Source organism: Entelurus aequoreus, linkage group LG20, assembly GCF_033978785.1.
Source record: "Entelurus aequoreus isolate RoL-2023_Sb linkage group LG20, RoL_Eaeq_v1.1, whole genome shotgun sequence".
Taxonomy (NCBI): Eukaryota; Metazoa; Chordata; class Actinopteri; order Syngnathiformes; family Syngnathidae; genus Entelurus; species Entelurus aequoreus.
This window is the reverse complement of record NC_084750.1, coordinates 47,596,806-47,614,822: the sequence shown is the minus strand read 5'-3', so window position 1 is coordinate 47,614,822 and position 18,017 is coordinate 47,596,806. Positions and strand designations below refer to the sequence as shown.

The 18,017-nt window shown below is 38.6% G+C and overlaps 2 protein-coding genes across 5 annotated transcripts in view; one reads left to right on the top strand and one right to left on the bottom strand.

The window, feature by feature from the left end:
- The window catches only part of LOC133636335 (oocyte zinc finger protein XlCOF22-like), a 520,633-nt gene that overhangs the window by 170,764 nt on the left and 331,852 nt on the right, over positions 1–18,017 (bottom strand). The gene's annotated exons all lie outside the window — the stretch shown is intronic.
- Positions 1–18,017, top strand: part of LOC133636319 (trafficking kinesin-binding protein 1-like) — an 84,489-nt gene that overhangs the window by 40,139 nt on the left and 26,333 nt on the right. For all 4 annotated transcript variants that reach the window (XM_062030215.1, XM_062030217.1, XM_062030216.1 and 1 more), the window contains 7 exons: positions 8,300–8,378; positions 8,448–8,578; positions 8,755–8,829; positions 8,895–9,032; positions 9,702–9,778; positions 15,176–15,415; positions 15,480–15,739. In XM_062030215.1, the coding sequence (XP_061886199.1) occupies positions 8,300–8,378; positions 8,448–8,578; positions 8,755–8,829; positions 8,895–9,032; positions 9,702–9,778; positions 15,176–15,415; positions 15,480–15,739 (1,000 nt within the window). The remainder of the gene's footprint in view (positions 1–8,299; positions 8,379–8,447; positions 8,579–8,754; positions 8,830–8,894; positions 9,033–9,701; positions 9,779–15,175; positions 15,416–15,479; positions 15,740–18,017) is intronic.

The window sequence follows — 18,017 nt, the reverse complement described above, 5'->3', positions numbered from 1 at the left end:
AACAACGACCACAGCTGTACGATGAACATTTACATTGACTGTAAAAACAACGACCACAGCTGTACGATGAACATTTACATTGACTGTAAAAACAACGACTACAGCTGTACAATGAACATTTACATTGACAGTAAAAACAACGACCACAGCTGTACAATGAACATTTACATTGACAGTAAAAACAACGACCACAGATGTACGATGAACATTTACATTGACAGTAAAAACAACGACCACAGCTGTACGATGAACATTTACATTGACTGTAAAAACAACGACCACAGCTGTACGATGAACATTTACATTGACTGTAAAAACAACGACCACAGATGTACGATGAACATTTACACTGACAGTAAAAACAACGACCACAGCTGTACAATGAACATTTACATTGACAGTAAAAACAACGACCACAGATGTACGATGAACATTTACATTGACAGTAAAAACAACGACCACAGATGTACGATGAACATTTACATTGACAGTAAAAACAACGACCACAGCTGTACGATGAACATTTACATTGACTGTAAAAACAACGACCACAGCTGTACGATGAACATTTACATTGACTGTAAAAACAACGACCACAGATGTACGATGAACATTTACATTGACAGTAAAAACAACGACCACAGCTGTACGATGAACATTTACACTGACAGTAAAAACAACGACCACAGCTGTACGATGAACATTTACATTGACAGTAAAAACAACGACTACAGATGTACAATGAACATTTACATTGACAGTAAAAACAACGACCACAGATGTACGATGAACATTTACATTGACAGTAAAAACAACGACCACAGCTGTACGATGAACATTTACATTGACTGTAAAAACAACGACCACAGCTGTACGATGAACATTTACATTGACAGTAAAAACAACGACCACAGCTGTACGATGAACATTTACATTGACTGTAAAAACAACGACCACAGCTGTACGATGAACATTTACATTGACTGTAAAAACAACGACCACAGATGTACGATGAACATTTACACTGACAGTAAAAACAACGACCACAGCTGTACGATGAACATTTACACTGACAGTAAAAACAACGACTACAGATGTACAATGAACATTTACATTGACAGTAAAAACAACGACCACAGATGTACGATGAACATTTACATTGACAGTAAAAACAACGACCACAGATGTACGATGAACATTTACATTGACAGTAAAAACAACGACCACAGATGTACGATGAACATTTACATTGACAGTAAAAACAACGACCACAGCTGTACGATGAACATTTACATTGACTGTAAAAACAACGACCACAGCTGTACGATGAACATTTACATTGACTGTAAAAACAACGACCACAGATGTACGATGAACATTTACACTGACAGTAAAAACAACGACCACAGCTGTACGATGAACATTTACACTGACAGTAAAAACAACGACCACAGCTGTACGATGAACATTTACACTGACAGTAAAAACAACGACCACAGCTGTACGATGAACATTTACATTGACTGTAAAAACAACGACTACAGATGTACAATGAACATTTACATTGACAGTAAAAACAACGACTACAGCTGTACAATGAACATTTACATTGACAGTAAAAACAACGACCACAGCTGTACAATGAACATTTACATTGACAGTAAAAACAACGACCACAGCTGTACAATGAACATTTACATTGACTGTAAAAACAACGACTACAGATGTACAATGAACATTTACATTGACAGTAAAAACAACGACCACAGCTGTACAATGAACATTTACATTGACAGTAAAAACAACGACTACAGATGTACAATGAACATTTACATTGACAGTAAAAACAACGACTACAGCTGTACAATGAACATTTACATTGACAGTAAAAACAACGACTACAGCTGTACAATGAACATTTACATTGACAGTAAAAACAACGACTACAGCTGTACAATGAACATTTACATTGACAGTAAACACAACGACCACAGATGTACGATGAACATTTACATTGACAGTAAACACAACGACCACAGCTGTACGATGAACATTTACATTGACAGTAAAAACAACGACCACAGATGTACGATGAACATTTACACTGACAGTAAAAACAACGACCACAGCTGTACAATGAACATTTACATTGACTGTAAAAACAACGACCACAGATGTACAATGAACATTTACATTGACTGTAAAAACAACGACCACAGATGTACAATGAACATTTACATTGACTGTAAAAACAACGACCACAGATGTACAATGAACATTTACATTGACAGTAAAAACAACGACCACAGCTGTACAATGAACATTTACATTGACAGTAAAAACAACGACCACAGCTGTACAATGAACATTTACATTGACAGTAAGAACAACGACCACAGCTGTACAATGAACATTTACACTGACAGTAAAAACAACGACCACAGCTGTACAATGAACATTTACACTGACAGTAAAAACAACGACCACAGCTGTACAATGAACATTTACACTGACAGTAAAAACAACGACCACAGCTGTACAATGAACATTTACATTGACAGTAAAAACAACGACCACAGCTGTACAATGAACATTTACATTGACAGTAAAAACAACGACCACAGCTGTACAATGAACATTTACATTGACAGTAAAAACAACGACCACAGCTGTACAATGAACATTTACATTGACAGTAAAAACAACGACTACAGATGTACAATGAACATTTACATTGACAGTAAAAACAACGACTACAGCTGTACAATGAACATTTACATTGACAGTAAAAACAACGACTACAGCTGTACAATGAACATTTACATTGACAGTAAAAACAACGACTACAGCTGTACAATGAACATTTACATTGACAGTAAACACAACGACCACAGATGTACAATGAACATTTACATTGACAGTAAAAACAACGACTACAGCTGTACAATGAACATTTACATTGACAGTAAAAACAACGACTACAGCTGTACAATGAACATTTACATTGACAGTAAAAACAACGACTACAGCTGTACAATGAACATTTACATTGACAGTAAAAACAACGACTACAGCTGTACAATGAACATTTACATTGACAGTAAAAACAACGACTACAGCTGTACAATGAACATTTACATTGACAGTAAACACAACGACCACAGATGTACGATGAACATTTACATTGACAGTAAAAACAACGACCACAGCTGTACGATGAACATTTACATTGACAGTAAAAACAACGACCACAGATGTACGATGAACATTTACACTGACAGTAAAAACAACGACCACAGCTGTACAATGAACATTTACATTGACTGTAAAAACAACGACCACAGATGTACAATGAACATTTACATTGACTGTAAAAACAACGACCACAGATGTACAATGAACATTTACATTGACAGTAAAAACAACGACCACAGCTGTACAATGAACATTTACATTGACAGTAAAAACAACGACCACAGCTGTACAATGAACATTTACATTGACAGTAAAAACAACGACCACAGCTGTACAATGAACATTTACATTGACAGTAAGAACAACGACCACAGCTGTACGATGAACATTTACACTGACAGTAAAAACAACAACCACAGCTGTACGATGAACATTTACACTGACAGTAAAAACAACGACCACAGCTGTACGATGAACATTTACATTGACAGTAAAAACAACGACCACAGATGTACGATGAACATTTACACTGACAGTAAAAACAACGACCACAGCTGTACAATGAACATTTACATTGACAGTAAAAACAACGACTACAGCTGTACGATGAACATTTACATTGACAGTAAAAACAACGACTACAGATGTACGATGAACATTTACATTGACAGTAAAAACAACGACCACAGATGTAGGATGAACATTTACATTGACAGTAAAAACAACGACCACAGCTGTACGATGAACATTTACATTGACAGTAAAAACAACGACCACAGCTGTACGATGAACATTTACACTGACAGTAAAAACAACGACCACAGCTGTACGATGAACATTTACATTGACAGTAAAAACAACGACCACAGATGTACGATGAACATTTACATTGACAGTAAAAACAACGACCACAGCTGTACGATGAACATTTACACTGACAGTAAAAACAACGACCACAGCTGTACGATGAACATTTACATTGACAGTAAAAACAACGACCACAGCTGTACGATGAACATTTACACTGACAGTAAAAACAACGACTACAGATGTACAATGAACATTTACATTGACAGTAAAAACAACGACCACAGCTGTACAATGAACATTTACATTGACAGTAAAAACAACGACCACAGATGTACAATGAACATTTACATTGACAGTAAAAACAACGACCACAGATGTACAATGAACATTTACATTGACAGTAAAAACAACGACCACAGCTGTACGATGAACATTTACATTGACTGTAAAAACAACGACCACAGCTGTACAATGAACATTTACATTGACTGTAAAAACAACGACTACAGATGTACAATGAACATTTACATTGACTGTAAAAACAACGACTACAGATGTACAATGAACATTTACATTGACAGTAAAAACAACGACTACAGATGTACAATGAACATTTACATTGACAGTAAAAACAACGACTACAGCTGTACAATGAACATTTACATTGACAGTAAAAACAACGACTACAGATGTACAATGAACATTTACATTGACAGTAAAAACAACGACTACAGATGTACAATGAACATTTACATTGACTGTAAAAACAACGACTACAGATGTACAATGAACATTTACATTGACTGTAAAAACAACGACTACAGATGTACAATGAACATTTACATTGACTGTAAAAACAACGACTACAGATGTACAATGAACATTTACATTGACAGTAAAAACAACGACTACAGATGTACAATGAACATTTACATTGACAGTAAAAACAACGACTACAGATGTACAATGAACATTTACATTGACAGTAAAAACAACGACTACAGATGTACAATGAACATTTACATTGACAGTAAAAACAACGACTACAGATGTACAATGAACATTTACATTGACTGTAAAAACAACGACTACAGATGTACAATGAACATTTACATTGACTGTAAAAACAACGACTACAGATGTACAATGAACATTTACATTGACAGTAAAAACAACGACTACAGATGTACAATGAACATTTACATTGACAGTAAAAACAACGACTACAGCTGTACAATGAACATTTACATTGACAGTAAAAACAACGACTACAGCTGTACAATGAACATTTACATTGACTGTAAAAACAACGACTACAGATGTACAATGAACATTTACATTGACTGTAAAAACAACGACTACAGATGTACAATGAACATTTACATTGACAGTAAAAACAACGACTACAGATGTACAATGAACATTTACATTGACAGTAAAAACAACGACTACAGCTGTACAATGAACATTTACATTGACAGTAAAAACAACGACTACAGCTGTACAATGAACATTTACATTGACTGTAAAAACAACGACTACAGATGTACAATGAACATTTACATTGACTGTAAAAACAACGACTACAGATGTACAATGAACATTTACATTGACAGTAAAAACAACGACTACAGATGTACAATGAACATTTACATTGACTGTAAAAACAACGACTACAGATGTACAATGAACATTTACATTGACAGTAAAAACAACGACTACAGATGTACAATGAACATTTACATTGACAGTAAAAACAACGACCACAGCTGTACGATGAACATTTACACTGACAGTAAAAACAACGACTACAGCTGTACAATGAACATTTACATTGACAGTAAAAACAACGACTACAGATGTACAATGAACATTTACATTGACAGTAAAAACAACGACTACAGATGTACAATGAACATTTACATTGACAGTAAAAACAACGACTACAGATGTACAATGAACATTTACATTGACAGTAAAAACAACGACTACAGCTGTACAATGAACATTTACATTGACAGTAAAAACAACGACTACAGCTGTACAATGAACATTTACATTGACAGTAAAAACAACGACTACAGATGTACAATGAACATTTACATTGACAGTAAAAACAACGACTACAGATGTACAATGAACATTTACATTGACAGTAAAAACAACGACTACAGATGTACAATGAACATTTACATTGACAGTAAAAACAACGACTACAGATGTACAATGAACATTTACATTGACTGTAAAAACAACGACTACAGATGTACAATGAACATTTACATTGACTGTAAAAACAACGACTACAGATGTACAATGAACATTTACATTGACTGTAAAAACAACGACTACAGATGTACAATGAACATTTACATTGACAGTAAAAACAACGACTACAGATGTACAATGAACATTTACATTGACAGTAAAAACAACGACTACAGATGTACAATGAACATTTACATTGACAGTAAAAACAACGACTACAGATGTACAATGAACATTTACATTGACAGTAAAAACAACGACTACAGATGTACAATGAACATTTACATTGACTGTAAAAACAACGACTACAGATGTACAATGAACATTTACATTGACAGTAAAAACAACGACTACAGATGTACAATGAACATTTACATTGACAGTAAAAACAACGACTACAGCTGTACAATGAACATTTACATTGACAGTAAAAACAACGACTACAGCTGTACAATGAACATTTACATTGACTGTAAAAACAACGACTACAGATGTACAATGAACATTTACATTGACTGTAAAAACAACGACTACAGATGTACAATGAACATTTACATTGACAGTAAAAACAACGACTACAGATGTACAATGAACATTTACATTGACAGTAAAAACAACGACTACAGCTGTACAATGAACATTTACATTGACAGTAAAAACAACGACTACAGCTGTACAATGAACATTTACATTGACTGTAAAAACAACGACTACAGATGTACAATGAACATTTACATTGACTGTAAAAACAACGACTACAGATGTACAATGAACATTTACATTGACAGTAAAAACAACGACTACAGATGTACAATGAACATTTACATTGACAGTAAAAACAACGACTACAGCTGTACAATGAACATTTACATTGACAGTAAAAACAACGACTACAGATGTACAATGAACATTTACATTGACTGTAAAAACAACGACTACAGATGTACAATGAACATTTACATTGACTGTAAAAACAACGACTACAGATGTACAATGAACATTTACATTGACTGTAAAAACAACGACTACAGATGTACAATGAACATTTACATTGACAGTAAAAACAACGACTACAGATGTACAATGAACATTTACATTGACAGTAAAAACAACGACTACAGATGTACAATGAACATTTACATTGACAGTAAAAACAACGACTACAGATGTACAATGAACATTTACATTGACAGTAAAAACAACGACTACAGATGTACAATGAACATTTACATTGACTGTAAAAACAACGACTACAGATGTACAATGAACATTTACATTGACTGTAAAAACAACGACTACAGATGTACAATGAACATTTACATTGACTGTAAAAACAACGACTACAGATGTACAATGAACATTTACATTGACAGTAAAAACAACGACTACAGATGTACAATGAACATTTACATTGACAGTAAAAACAACGACTACAGATGTACAATGAACATTTACATTGACAGTAAAAACAACGACTACAGATGTACAATGAACATTTACATTGACAGTAAAAACAACGACTACAGATGTACAATGAACATTTACATTGACAGTAAAAACAACGACTACAGCTGTACAATGAACATTTACATTGACTGTAAAAACAACGACTACAGATGTACAATGAACATTTACATTGACTGTAAAAACAACGACTACAGATGTACAATGAACATTTACATTGACAGTAAAAACAACGACTACAGATGTACAATGAACATTTACATTGACAGTAAAAACAACGACTACAGCTGTACAATGAACATTTACATTGACTGTAAAAACAACGACTACAGACGTACAATGAACATTTACATTGACAGTAAAAAGCAGAGTAGATTTCACAACAACCTGGCAGCTGAGTTGACACAATCAAATTGGTAACATTTTCAGTTGACAGTAATGCACTGTAAAAATAACCACAGTACGGTAACAAAAATGAAAGCTGGCAGAATTTGAACAACTTTTCCTGCCAGTTTTGGAAGCCCAACAATGGAGATTGATTTTGATGTTTTGTGGGCCGCAGGCCAGCCATCTCAAGTCGGAGACAGAAACGTACGAGGAGAAGGAGCAGCAGCTGGTCAACGACTGCGTGAAAGAACTCAGTAGATTTCAATCTTTCTGCTTTTCTACCCGCATTTCTTGCCACCTCCAACTCACCTTCTGACCCCCAGGGCTGTCCAGTCGCCAGATCTCCACCATCGCTGAGGAGCTGGCCCGCAAGACCGAGGACGCCTCGCGACAACAGGAGGAGATCACACACCTCCTGTCCCAGATTGTGGACCTGCAAAAGAAAACCAAATCTGTGCGTTAAAAAAGTCCCCAAAAACCCTCAGAACTCTCTTTGGTGACTGACCACCACCTTGTTGGTGACCACCACCTTGTTGGTGACCACCACCTTGTTGGTGACCACCACCTTGTTGGTGACCACCACCTTGTTGGTGACCACCACCTTGTTGGTGACCACCACCTTGTGTGCAGCTGGCGGTGGAGAACGAAGAACTCTTGCATCATCTGGTCGCAGCTAAGGATGCTCAGAGGCAGCTGACCGCAGAGGTGAGGCCGCACCCACCCGACCTTTTTGGTTATGGCGCTAACCGCGTGACGTGATGGCACCGCAGCTGCAAGAGCTGGAGATGAAGTACTTGGAGTGCATGGAGATGCTGAGCGAGGCCCAGCAGGAGCTGAAGAACCTGAGGAACGCAAACTACGCTGTGGGAACCCCCAGACGCTTCCATCCTCTGGGACTCTACCCCATGGTGAGAGACTTACAACCACCGTGTGTGTGTGTGTGTGTGTGTGTGTGTGTGTGTGTGTGTGTGTGTGTGTGTGTGTGTGTGTGTGTGTGTGTGTATATACCATCCTCTGGGACTCTACCCCATGGTGAGAGACTTACAACCACCGTGTGTGTGTGTGTGTGTGTGTGTGTGTGTGTGTGTGTGTGTGTGTGTGTGTATATACCATCCTCTGGGACTCTACCCCATGGTGAGAGACTTACAACCACCGTGTGTGTGTGTGTGTGTGTGTGTGTGTGTGTGTGTGTGTGTGTGTGTGTGTATATACCATCCTCTGGGACTCTACCCCATGGTGAGAGACTTACAACCACCGTGTGTGTGTGTGTGTGTGTGTGTGTGTGTGTGTGTGTGTGTGTGTGTGTGTGTGTGTGTGTGTGTGTGTGTGTGTGTGTGTGTGTGTGTGTGTGTATACCATCCTCTGGGACTCTACCCCATGGTGAGAGACTTACAACCACCGTGTGTGTGTGTGTGTGTGTGTGTGTGTGTGTGTGTGTGTGTGTGTGTGTGTGTGTGTGTGTGTGTGTGTGTGTGTGTGTGTATACCATCCTCTGGGACTCTACCCCATGGTGAGAGACTTCCAACAACCGTGTGTGTGTGTGTGTGTGTGTGTGTGTGTGTGTGTGTGTTTAACAGGACTCTCTGGCTGCAGAGATTGAGGGAACCATGAGGAAGGAGTTAAGTCTGGATGAGCCAGAGTGTGAACATCAAAAGTAAAGTATTGAATATTACAATTATTCTACTGTATTACATCTAAAGCTCTCTTTGATGAACAAGTACAGTATGAACAAGTACAGTATGAACAAGTACAGTATGAACAAGTACAGTATGTCGTACAACACAGCACAAACACAACCAATGTTGTAAAAGTAAAGAGGAACAAACTGCTCAGTCAGCATTAAACAGTGGATGAGGTCATTGTAAACAACAGTATAAGGTGTATGCATTTCACAACAACAACAACATTGTAAACAACATTATAAGGTGTATGCATTTCACAACAACAACAACATTGTAAACAACATTATAAGGTGTATGCATTTCACAACAACAACAACATTGTAAACAACATTATAAGGTGTATGCATTTCACAACAACATTGTAAACAACATTGTAAGCAACAGTATAAGGTGTATGCATTTCACAACAACAACAACATTGTAAACAACAGTATAAGGTGTATGCATTTCACAACAACAACAACATTGTAAGCAACAGTATAAGGTGTATGTATTTCACAACAACAACAACATTGTAAGCAACAGTATAAGGTGTATGTATTTCACAACAACAACAACATTGTAAACAACAGTATAAGGTGTATGCATTTCACAACAACAACAACATTGTAAACAACAGTATAAGGTGTATGCATTTCACAACAACAACAACATTGTAAGCAACAGTATAAGGTGTATGTATTTCACAACAACAACAACATTGTAAACAACATTATAAGGTGTATGCATTTCACAACAACAACAACATTGTAAACAACAGTATAAGGTGTATGCATTTCACAACAACAACAACATTGTAAGCAACAGTATAAGGTGTATGCATTTCACAACAACAACAACATTGTAAACAACAGTATAAGGTGTATGCATTTCACAACAACAACAACATTGTAAGCAACAGTATAAGGTGTATGTATTTCACAACAACAACAACATTGTAAGCAACAGTATAAGGTGTATGTATTTCACAACAACAACAACATTGTAAACAACAGTATAAGGTGTATGCATTTCACAACAACAACAACATTGTAAGCAACAGTATAAGGTGTATGTATTTCACAACAACAACAACATTGTAAACAACAGTATAAGGTGTATGCATTTCACAACAACAACAACATTGTAAGCAACAGTATAAGGTGTATGCATTTCACAACAACAACAACATTGTAAACAACAGTATAAGGTGTATGCATTTCACAACAACAACAACATTGTAAACAACAGTATAAGGTGTATGCATTTCACAACAACAACAACATTGTAAACAACAGTATAAGGTGTATGCATTTCACAACAACAACAACATTGTAAGCAACAGTATAAGGTGTATGTATTTCACAACAACAACAACATTGTAAGCAACAGTATAAGGTGTATGTATTTCACAACAACAACAACATTGTAAACAACAGTATAAGGTGTATGCATTTCACAACAACAACAACATTGTAAGCAACAGTATAAGGTGTATGTATTTCACAACAACAACAACATTGTAAACAACAGTATAAGGTGTATGCATTTCACAACAACAACAACATTGTAAGCAACAGTATAAGGTGTATGTATTTCACAACAACAACAACATTGTAAACAACAGTATAAGGTGTATGCATTTCACAACAACAACAACATTGTAAACAACAGTATAAGGTGTATGCATTTCACAACAACAACAACATTGTAAACAACAGTATAAGGTGTATGCATTTCACAACAACAACAACATTGTAAACAACAGTATAAGGTGTATGCATTTCACAACAACAACAACATTGTAAACAACAGTATAAGGTGTATGCATTTCACAACAACAACAACATTGTAAACAACATTGTAAACAACAGTATAAGGTGTATGCATTTCACAACAACAACAACATTGTAAACAACAGTATAAGGTGTATGCATTTCACAACAACAACAACATTGTAAACAACATTGTAAACAACAGTATAAGGTGTATGCATTTCACAACAACAACAACATTGTAAACAACAGTATAAGGTGTATGCATTTCACAACAACAACATTGTAAACAACAGTATAAGGTGTATGCATTTCACAACAACAACAACATTGTAAACAACAGTATAAGGTGTATGCATTTCACAACAACAACAACATTGTAAACAACAGTATAAGGTGTATGCATTTCACAACAACAACAACAACATTGTAAACAACAGTATAAGGTGTATGCATTTCACAACAACAACAACATTGTAAACAACATTGTAAACAACAGTATAAGGTGTATGCATTTCACAACAACAACAACATTGTAAACAACAGTATAAGGTGTATGCATTTCACAACAACAACAACATTGTAAACAACATTGTAAACAGTATAAGGTGTATGCATTTCACAACAACAACAACATTGTAAACAACAGTATAAGCTGTATGCATTTCACAACAACAACAACATTGTAAACAACAGTATAAGGTGTATGCATTTCACAACAACAACAACATTGTAAACAACAGTATAAGGTGTATGCATTTCACAACAACAACAACATTGTAAACAACAGTATAAGGTGTATGCATTTCACAACAACAACAACATTGTAAACAACAGTATAAGGTGTATGCATTTCACAACAACAACAACATTGTAAACAACATTATAAGGTGTATGCATTTCACAACAACAACAACATTGTAAACAACAGTATAAGGTGTATGCATTTCACAACAACAACAACATTGTAAACAACATTGTAAACAACAGTATAAGGTGTATGCATTTCACAACAACAACAACATTGTAAACAACAGTATAAGGTGTATGCATTTCACAACAACAACAACAACATTGTAAACAACAGTATAAGGTGTATGCATTTCACAACAACAACAACATTGTAAACAACATTGTAAACAACAGTATAAGGTGTATGCATTTCACAACAACAACAACAACACGACTACATTCACACTGCAAGACACACATTTAAGTTAAGTTAAGTTAAAGTAGCAATGATTGTCTCACACACACACACACACTAGGTATGGTGAAATGTGTCCTCTGCATTTGACCCATCCCCAAGATCACCCCCTGGAAGTTGAGGGGAGCAGTGAGCAGCAGCAGTGCCGCGCCCGGGAATCATTTTTGGTGATTTATATATGTATGTGCTTTCCAAGTGAGCTGAGCCAGGACAGGTGATGCACTTTCAAACGCACGTCTGACTCCCACTTAAGTCTCTCAAAAAGTAGCTTTATTTGCAAGAAGGTCTGCTTTCCATCAAACACCACTAAAGTGCATTAGCGCAGTAAGCCCAAGTATTCATCAAACACCACCACAATGACCGACACTAAAGTGCATTAGTGCAGTAAGCCCAAGTATTCATCAAACAACAAATAATGTAACTTAATAATATATGCAGGACTGCAGAAATATAAATAACACAAAAATGACTCAATGGTAAATGTGTTATACTTGTATAGCGCTTTTCTACCTTCAAGGTACTCAAAGCGCTTTGACACTATTTCCACATTCACACATTCACACACACATTCACACACACATTCACACACACATACACATTCACACACACATTCACACACACATTCACACACACATTCACACACACATTCACACACTGATGGTGGGAGCTGCCATGCAAGGCCCTAACCACCACCCATCAGGAGCAAGGGTGAAGTGTCTTGCTCAAGGACACAAGGGACGTGACGAGGTTGGTAGAAGGTGGGGATCGAACCAGGAACCCTCATGTTGCTGGCACGGCCACTTTCCCAACCGCGCCACACCGTCCCCCGACTACCACAATATATATATATATATATATATATATATATATATATATATATATATATATATATATATATTGTGATGTGCGGTCACACACCAACCTCCCAGAGACAGTTCTGTTTAAAGTTCAAACGCCGCAGCGTTGTTTTATTCAGTCAGTTTTTCTGAATAAAGGTTAACTTAAAGTTCTTCCTGATTGTGGCTTCCATTGAAACAAACAAATTGTCACTTTTTCCAAGTCTTGATCATGTCTCCTAACTTGCCTGGAACATATAGCAAAGAAACTGATCAGTGCAAAGTTCAATAAATGCCAGCATTCAATGAATCAAACATCTTACACGTCTAGCAGACTCATTTACAAACTATATTTCAGTGGAGCAACACACTTACCACCCGATGGAAGCACACCTTTCCCAGCAGGGAGCCAGCCACACAATGAGTCAAACACTGAGCTGCTATTTAAGTCAAACACTGAGCTGCTATTTAAGTCAAACACTGAGCTGCTATTTAAGTCAAACACTGAGCTGCTATTTAAGTCAAACACTGAGCTGCTATTTAAGTCAAACACTGAGCTGCTATTTAAGTCAAACACTGAAGTGCTATTTAAGTCAAACACTGAGCTGCTATTTAAGTCAAACACTGAGCTGCTATTTAAGTCAAACACTGAGCTGCTATTTAAGTCAAACACTGAGCTGCTATTTAAGTCAAACACTGAGCTGCTATTTAAGTCAAACACTGAGCTGCTATTTAAGTCAAACACTGAGCTGCTATTTAAGTCAAACACTGAGCTGCTATTTAAGTCAAACACTGAGCTGCTATTTAAGTCAAACACAGTGATTGCCAACCTGACACAGCTGCCTTGGGGCAGGTGGCCACACATCAGCCTGATTGAGGATCAAATCAGGGATGTACTTGCCTTCAATGACCACACCTAAAGAGTGGCGTAGTTTGACCTCCTGGTGCAGGCTTTCACTGTGATGGCTGCCCTCTGCCCAGTCTCACCTGTTCGGAGGTATTGCGATGCTCCACAATATATATATATATATATATATATATATATATATATATATATATATATATGACACTATTTTTAGTACCCCCGCTGACAAGCGGCTAGCAGCTAATTATGTGTATCCATACACAGTGTTAATAATAATCACCTCCATTACAACAAATAAACTGCATTTCGTAGAATGGTAGGTAATGTTATCACTGGAGGACGAGGCTAAACATGTTACACACCGAGGGCAAACCAGGAGCAGGCATGCTAACCGCTAAGCTAGCTTGAAAAGAAGAGAAGAAAAGTAAAGTTGAAGAAGTGTAGATGGAAGCAGGAAGTAAGCAGTTGTTAACAGGAAATGTTAGGGAGAGGATAATATAACAACTACAACATTGTCACCGTCAGTCCACGAGGGCGCTTGCATCCATACATTGGTGTCCATACCAAAGGTAGTATCAGTATAGGATCCATATGGAATGCTCATTTTTGGTTATTTTGTTGATGTAGCAATGATTGTCACACACACACACACACACACACACATACACACACACACACACACACACACGGTGGTTTCTCATCTCCAGAGTCCATCGCAGGCGCGTCTTCCAGACGGTGAAGAACATCAACCAGACGGTGCGCCAGCGCTCTCCGACCCCGACCGGCACCAACATCCCGGGCTCCAACCGGTCCTTGTCCTCCTCGTGCACGTCGCCGCAGTCCAGCGGGCTCACAAGTCCCCGCTCCGGCGTGTGTGCGCGGGACCTCGGCGGGGACGGCGTCCCTCTTGACAACCGCGTGCAGAGCATCCTCATGGAGGCGGAGAGGTGAGGACCAAGTCGGGTGTTCCTGGGGGGTAAAAACTGCGACTAAATCCTGGCTGTTTGTCAGGAGCGCAGAGAGTGAAGGGAAGAGCGGGGCCCAGGACTTGCGTGTGGCCCTGCGCCGCTTGTCTCTACGCCGGCAGAACAACCTGAGCGAGAGGCGATACTTTGACGAGGAGAGGGAGCGCAAGCGAGGCGGCCACCCAGACACCCTGGGGGGTGTGGTCACACCCTCTGAAAGCATCATGTCCCTGGGAAACCTGCACCTGTGGGCCTCCAGGGGGCCCTACCTGCCCGACAAACTCCAGATTGTCAAGCCGCTTGAAGGTGAGCTAGCGTTGTGGAGGGGGCGGGGCCAAAGAGGAGCAAGAGAAGCGGAGGAGGCGGCGACATGAGGAGAGCCCACCTGGGTGAATGCTAGCAAGGAGGAGAGGGTGGTGTTGGGTGGAGAAGATGGGCGCTGGGGTAGAAGGGAAGAGAGGGAGGAGATGGGCGAGGGACAAGGCAGGACGTGGGAGGATGAAGGCGGCGACCGTGCAGAAGGACACGCCTCCTTCCCTCATGCTCTTCATCTCCTTCTCATGCATCATCACAAGTCAGACACGCCTCCTTCGCTCATGCTCTTCATCTCCTTCTCATGCATCATCACAAGTCAGACACGCCTCCTTCCTTCATGCTCTTCATCTCCTTCTCATGCATCATCACAAGTCAGACACGCCTCCTTCCTTCATGCTCTTCATCTCCTTCTCATGCATCATCACAAGTCAGACACGCCTCCTTCCTTCATGCTCTTCATCTCCTTCTCATGCATCATCACAAGTCAGACACGCCTCCTTCCTTCATGCTCTTCATCTCCTTCTCATGCATCATCACAAGTCAGACACGCCTCCTTCCTTCATGCTCTTCATCTCCTTCTCATGCATCATCACAAGTCAGACACGCCTCCTTCGCTCATGCTCTTCATCTCCTTCTCATGCATCATCACAAGTCAGACACGCCTCCTTCCTTCATGCTCTTCATCTCCTTCTCATGCATCATCACAAGTCAGACACGCCTCCTTCCTTCATGCTCTTCATCTCCTTCTCATGCATCATCACAAGTCAGACACGCCTCCTTCGCTCATGCTCTTCACCTCCTTCTCATGCATCATCACAAGTCAGACACGCCTCCTTCCCTCATGCTCTTCATCTCCTTCTCATGCATCATCACAAGTCAGACACGCCTCCTTCCTTCATGCTCTTCATCTCCTTCTCATGCATCATCACAAGTCAGACTGCTTTGCTTCTGCTCACACCATCTATAAGGACACTCAGCCGAGAGGATGGCTCTAAACTACATACTGTATATACATGTATACTACCTAATATGCACATATATAGTACTAATATGTACATGTATACTACCTAATATGCACATATATAGTACTAATATGTACATGTATACTACCTAATATGTACATGTATACTACCTAATATGCACATATATAGTACTAATATGTACATGTATACTACCTAATATGCACATATATAGTACTAATATGTACATGTATACTACCTAATATGTACATGTATACTACCTAATATGCACATATATAGTACTAATATGTACATGTATACTACCTAATATGTACATGTATACTACCTAATATGCACATATATAGTACTAATATGTACATGTATACTACCTAATATGCACATATATAGTACTAATATGTACATGTATACTACTGTTGCGTTGACCAGCATTCCTCCAATGGGGAATTCAAATTGCTAGTCTCTCCCAGATTCTTTTCATAGCAATAAGCTGATGTTTATATTCAATCAACAGGCAGTAGTTGGTATTTTGTGGTTTATTCTCCAAGCTTAGAGGACAAACGTGAGACCAATCTAGTACCCCAGCCCGGTCCAGATCGGTCTAGCTCGGTCTCCCCTCCAAGCCCCGGAAGTCCCGTGATCTTCCCTCTGTCCCTCGCCCCCACTCCCTTTGTTTAGACTACTCCGAGTTATCTCTACTCTGACACATTCCAATCTAGAAGGCCAACACCTTACTATGAGACTCAAAAGAAGGAAGAATACTAGCTATTCTTTATATGAGTATAGGAGTTTAGAAAGAAGTAACACTTAAATATGGATATGATTCTGATCTGCTTCCCACAAGTCCCCCTTTAAGATCTTCTAATAAGATCTTTATTACTTGTACAAAACTTATAAAGCACGCCCCACATTAAAGTCTTAAAGTTACCACTTTGCTACACCCCCTTTAGTGACACTTAGCCCAAGGGGCGATAAAGCAACCGCATGAGGCTATGATGGCCAAAAAAACTCAGAATGGAGACCAAGACAGACTTAATTAGGTCAGTCCACCTGCCTAATGTGCTTTGAAGCCAATCTTTGAAGGGGTCAGAGACCCCTGAAACTTCAGTAGTTCCCTAGACACCTTTAAGGCCCTCTGAACTGAGCCATCGGGGGCAGTGTTGTTAGGAATGAAGGTACAGCATTGGTCACCAAACATTGCACACACTCCTTCTTCCTTGGCTAGGATACGGTCAAGGGCTATGCGGATCTGAACGGCCCTGAGGGAGGTCGGGGCAAGTTGTTCAGCAAGT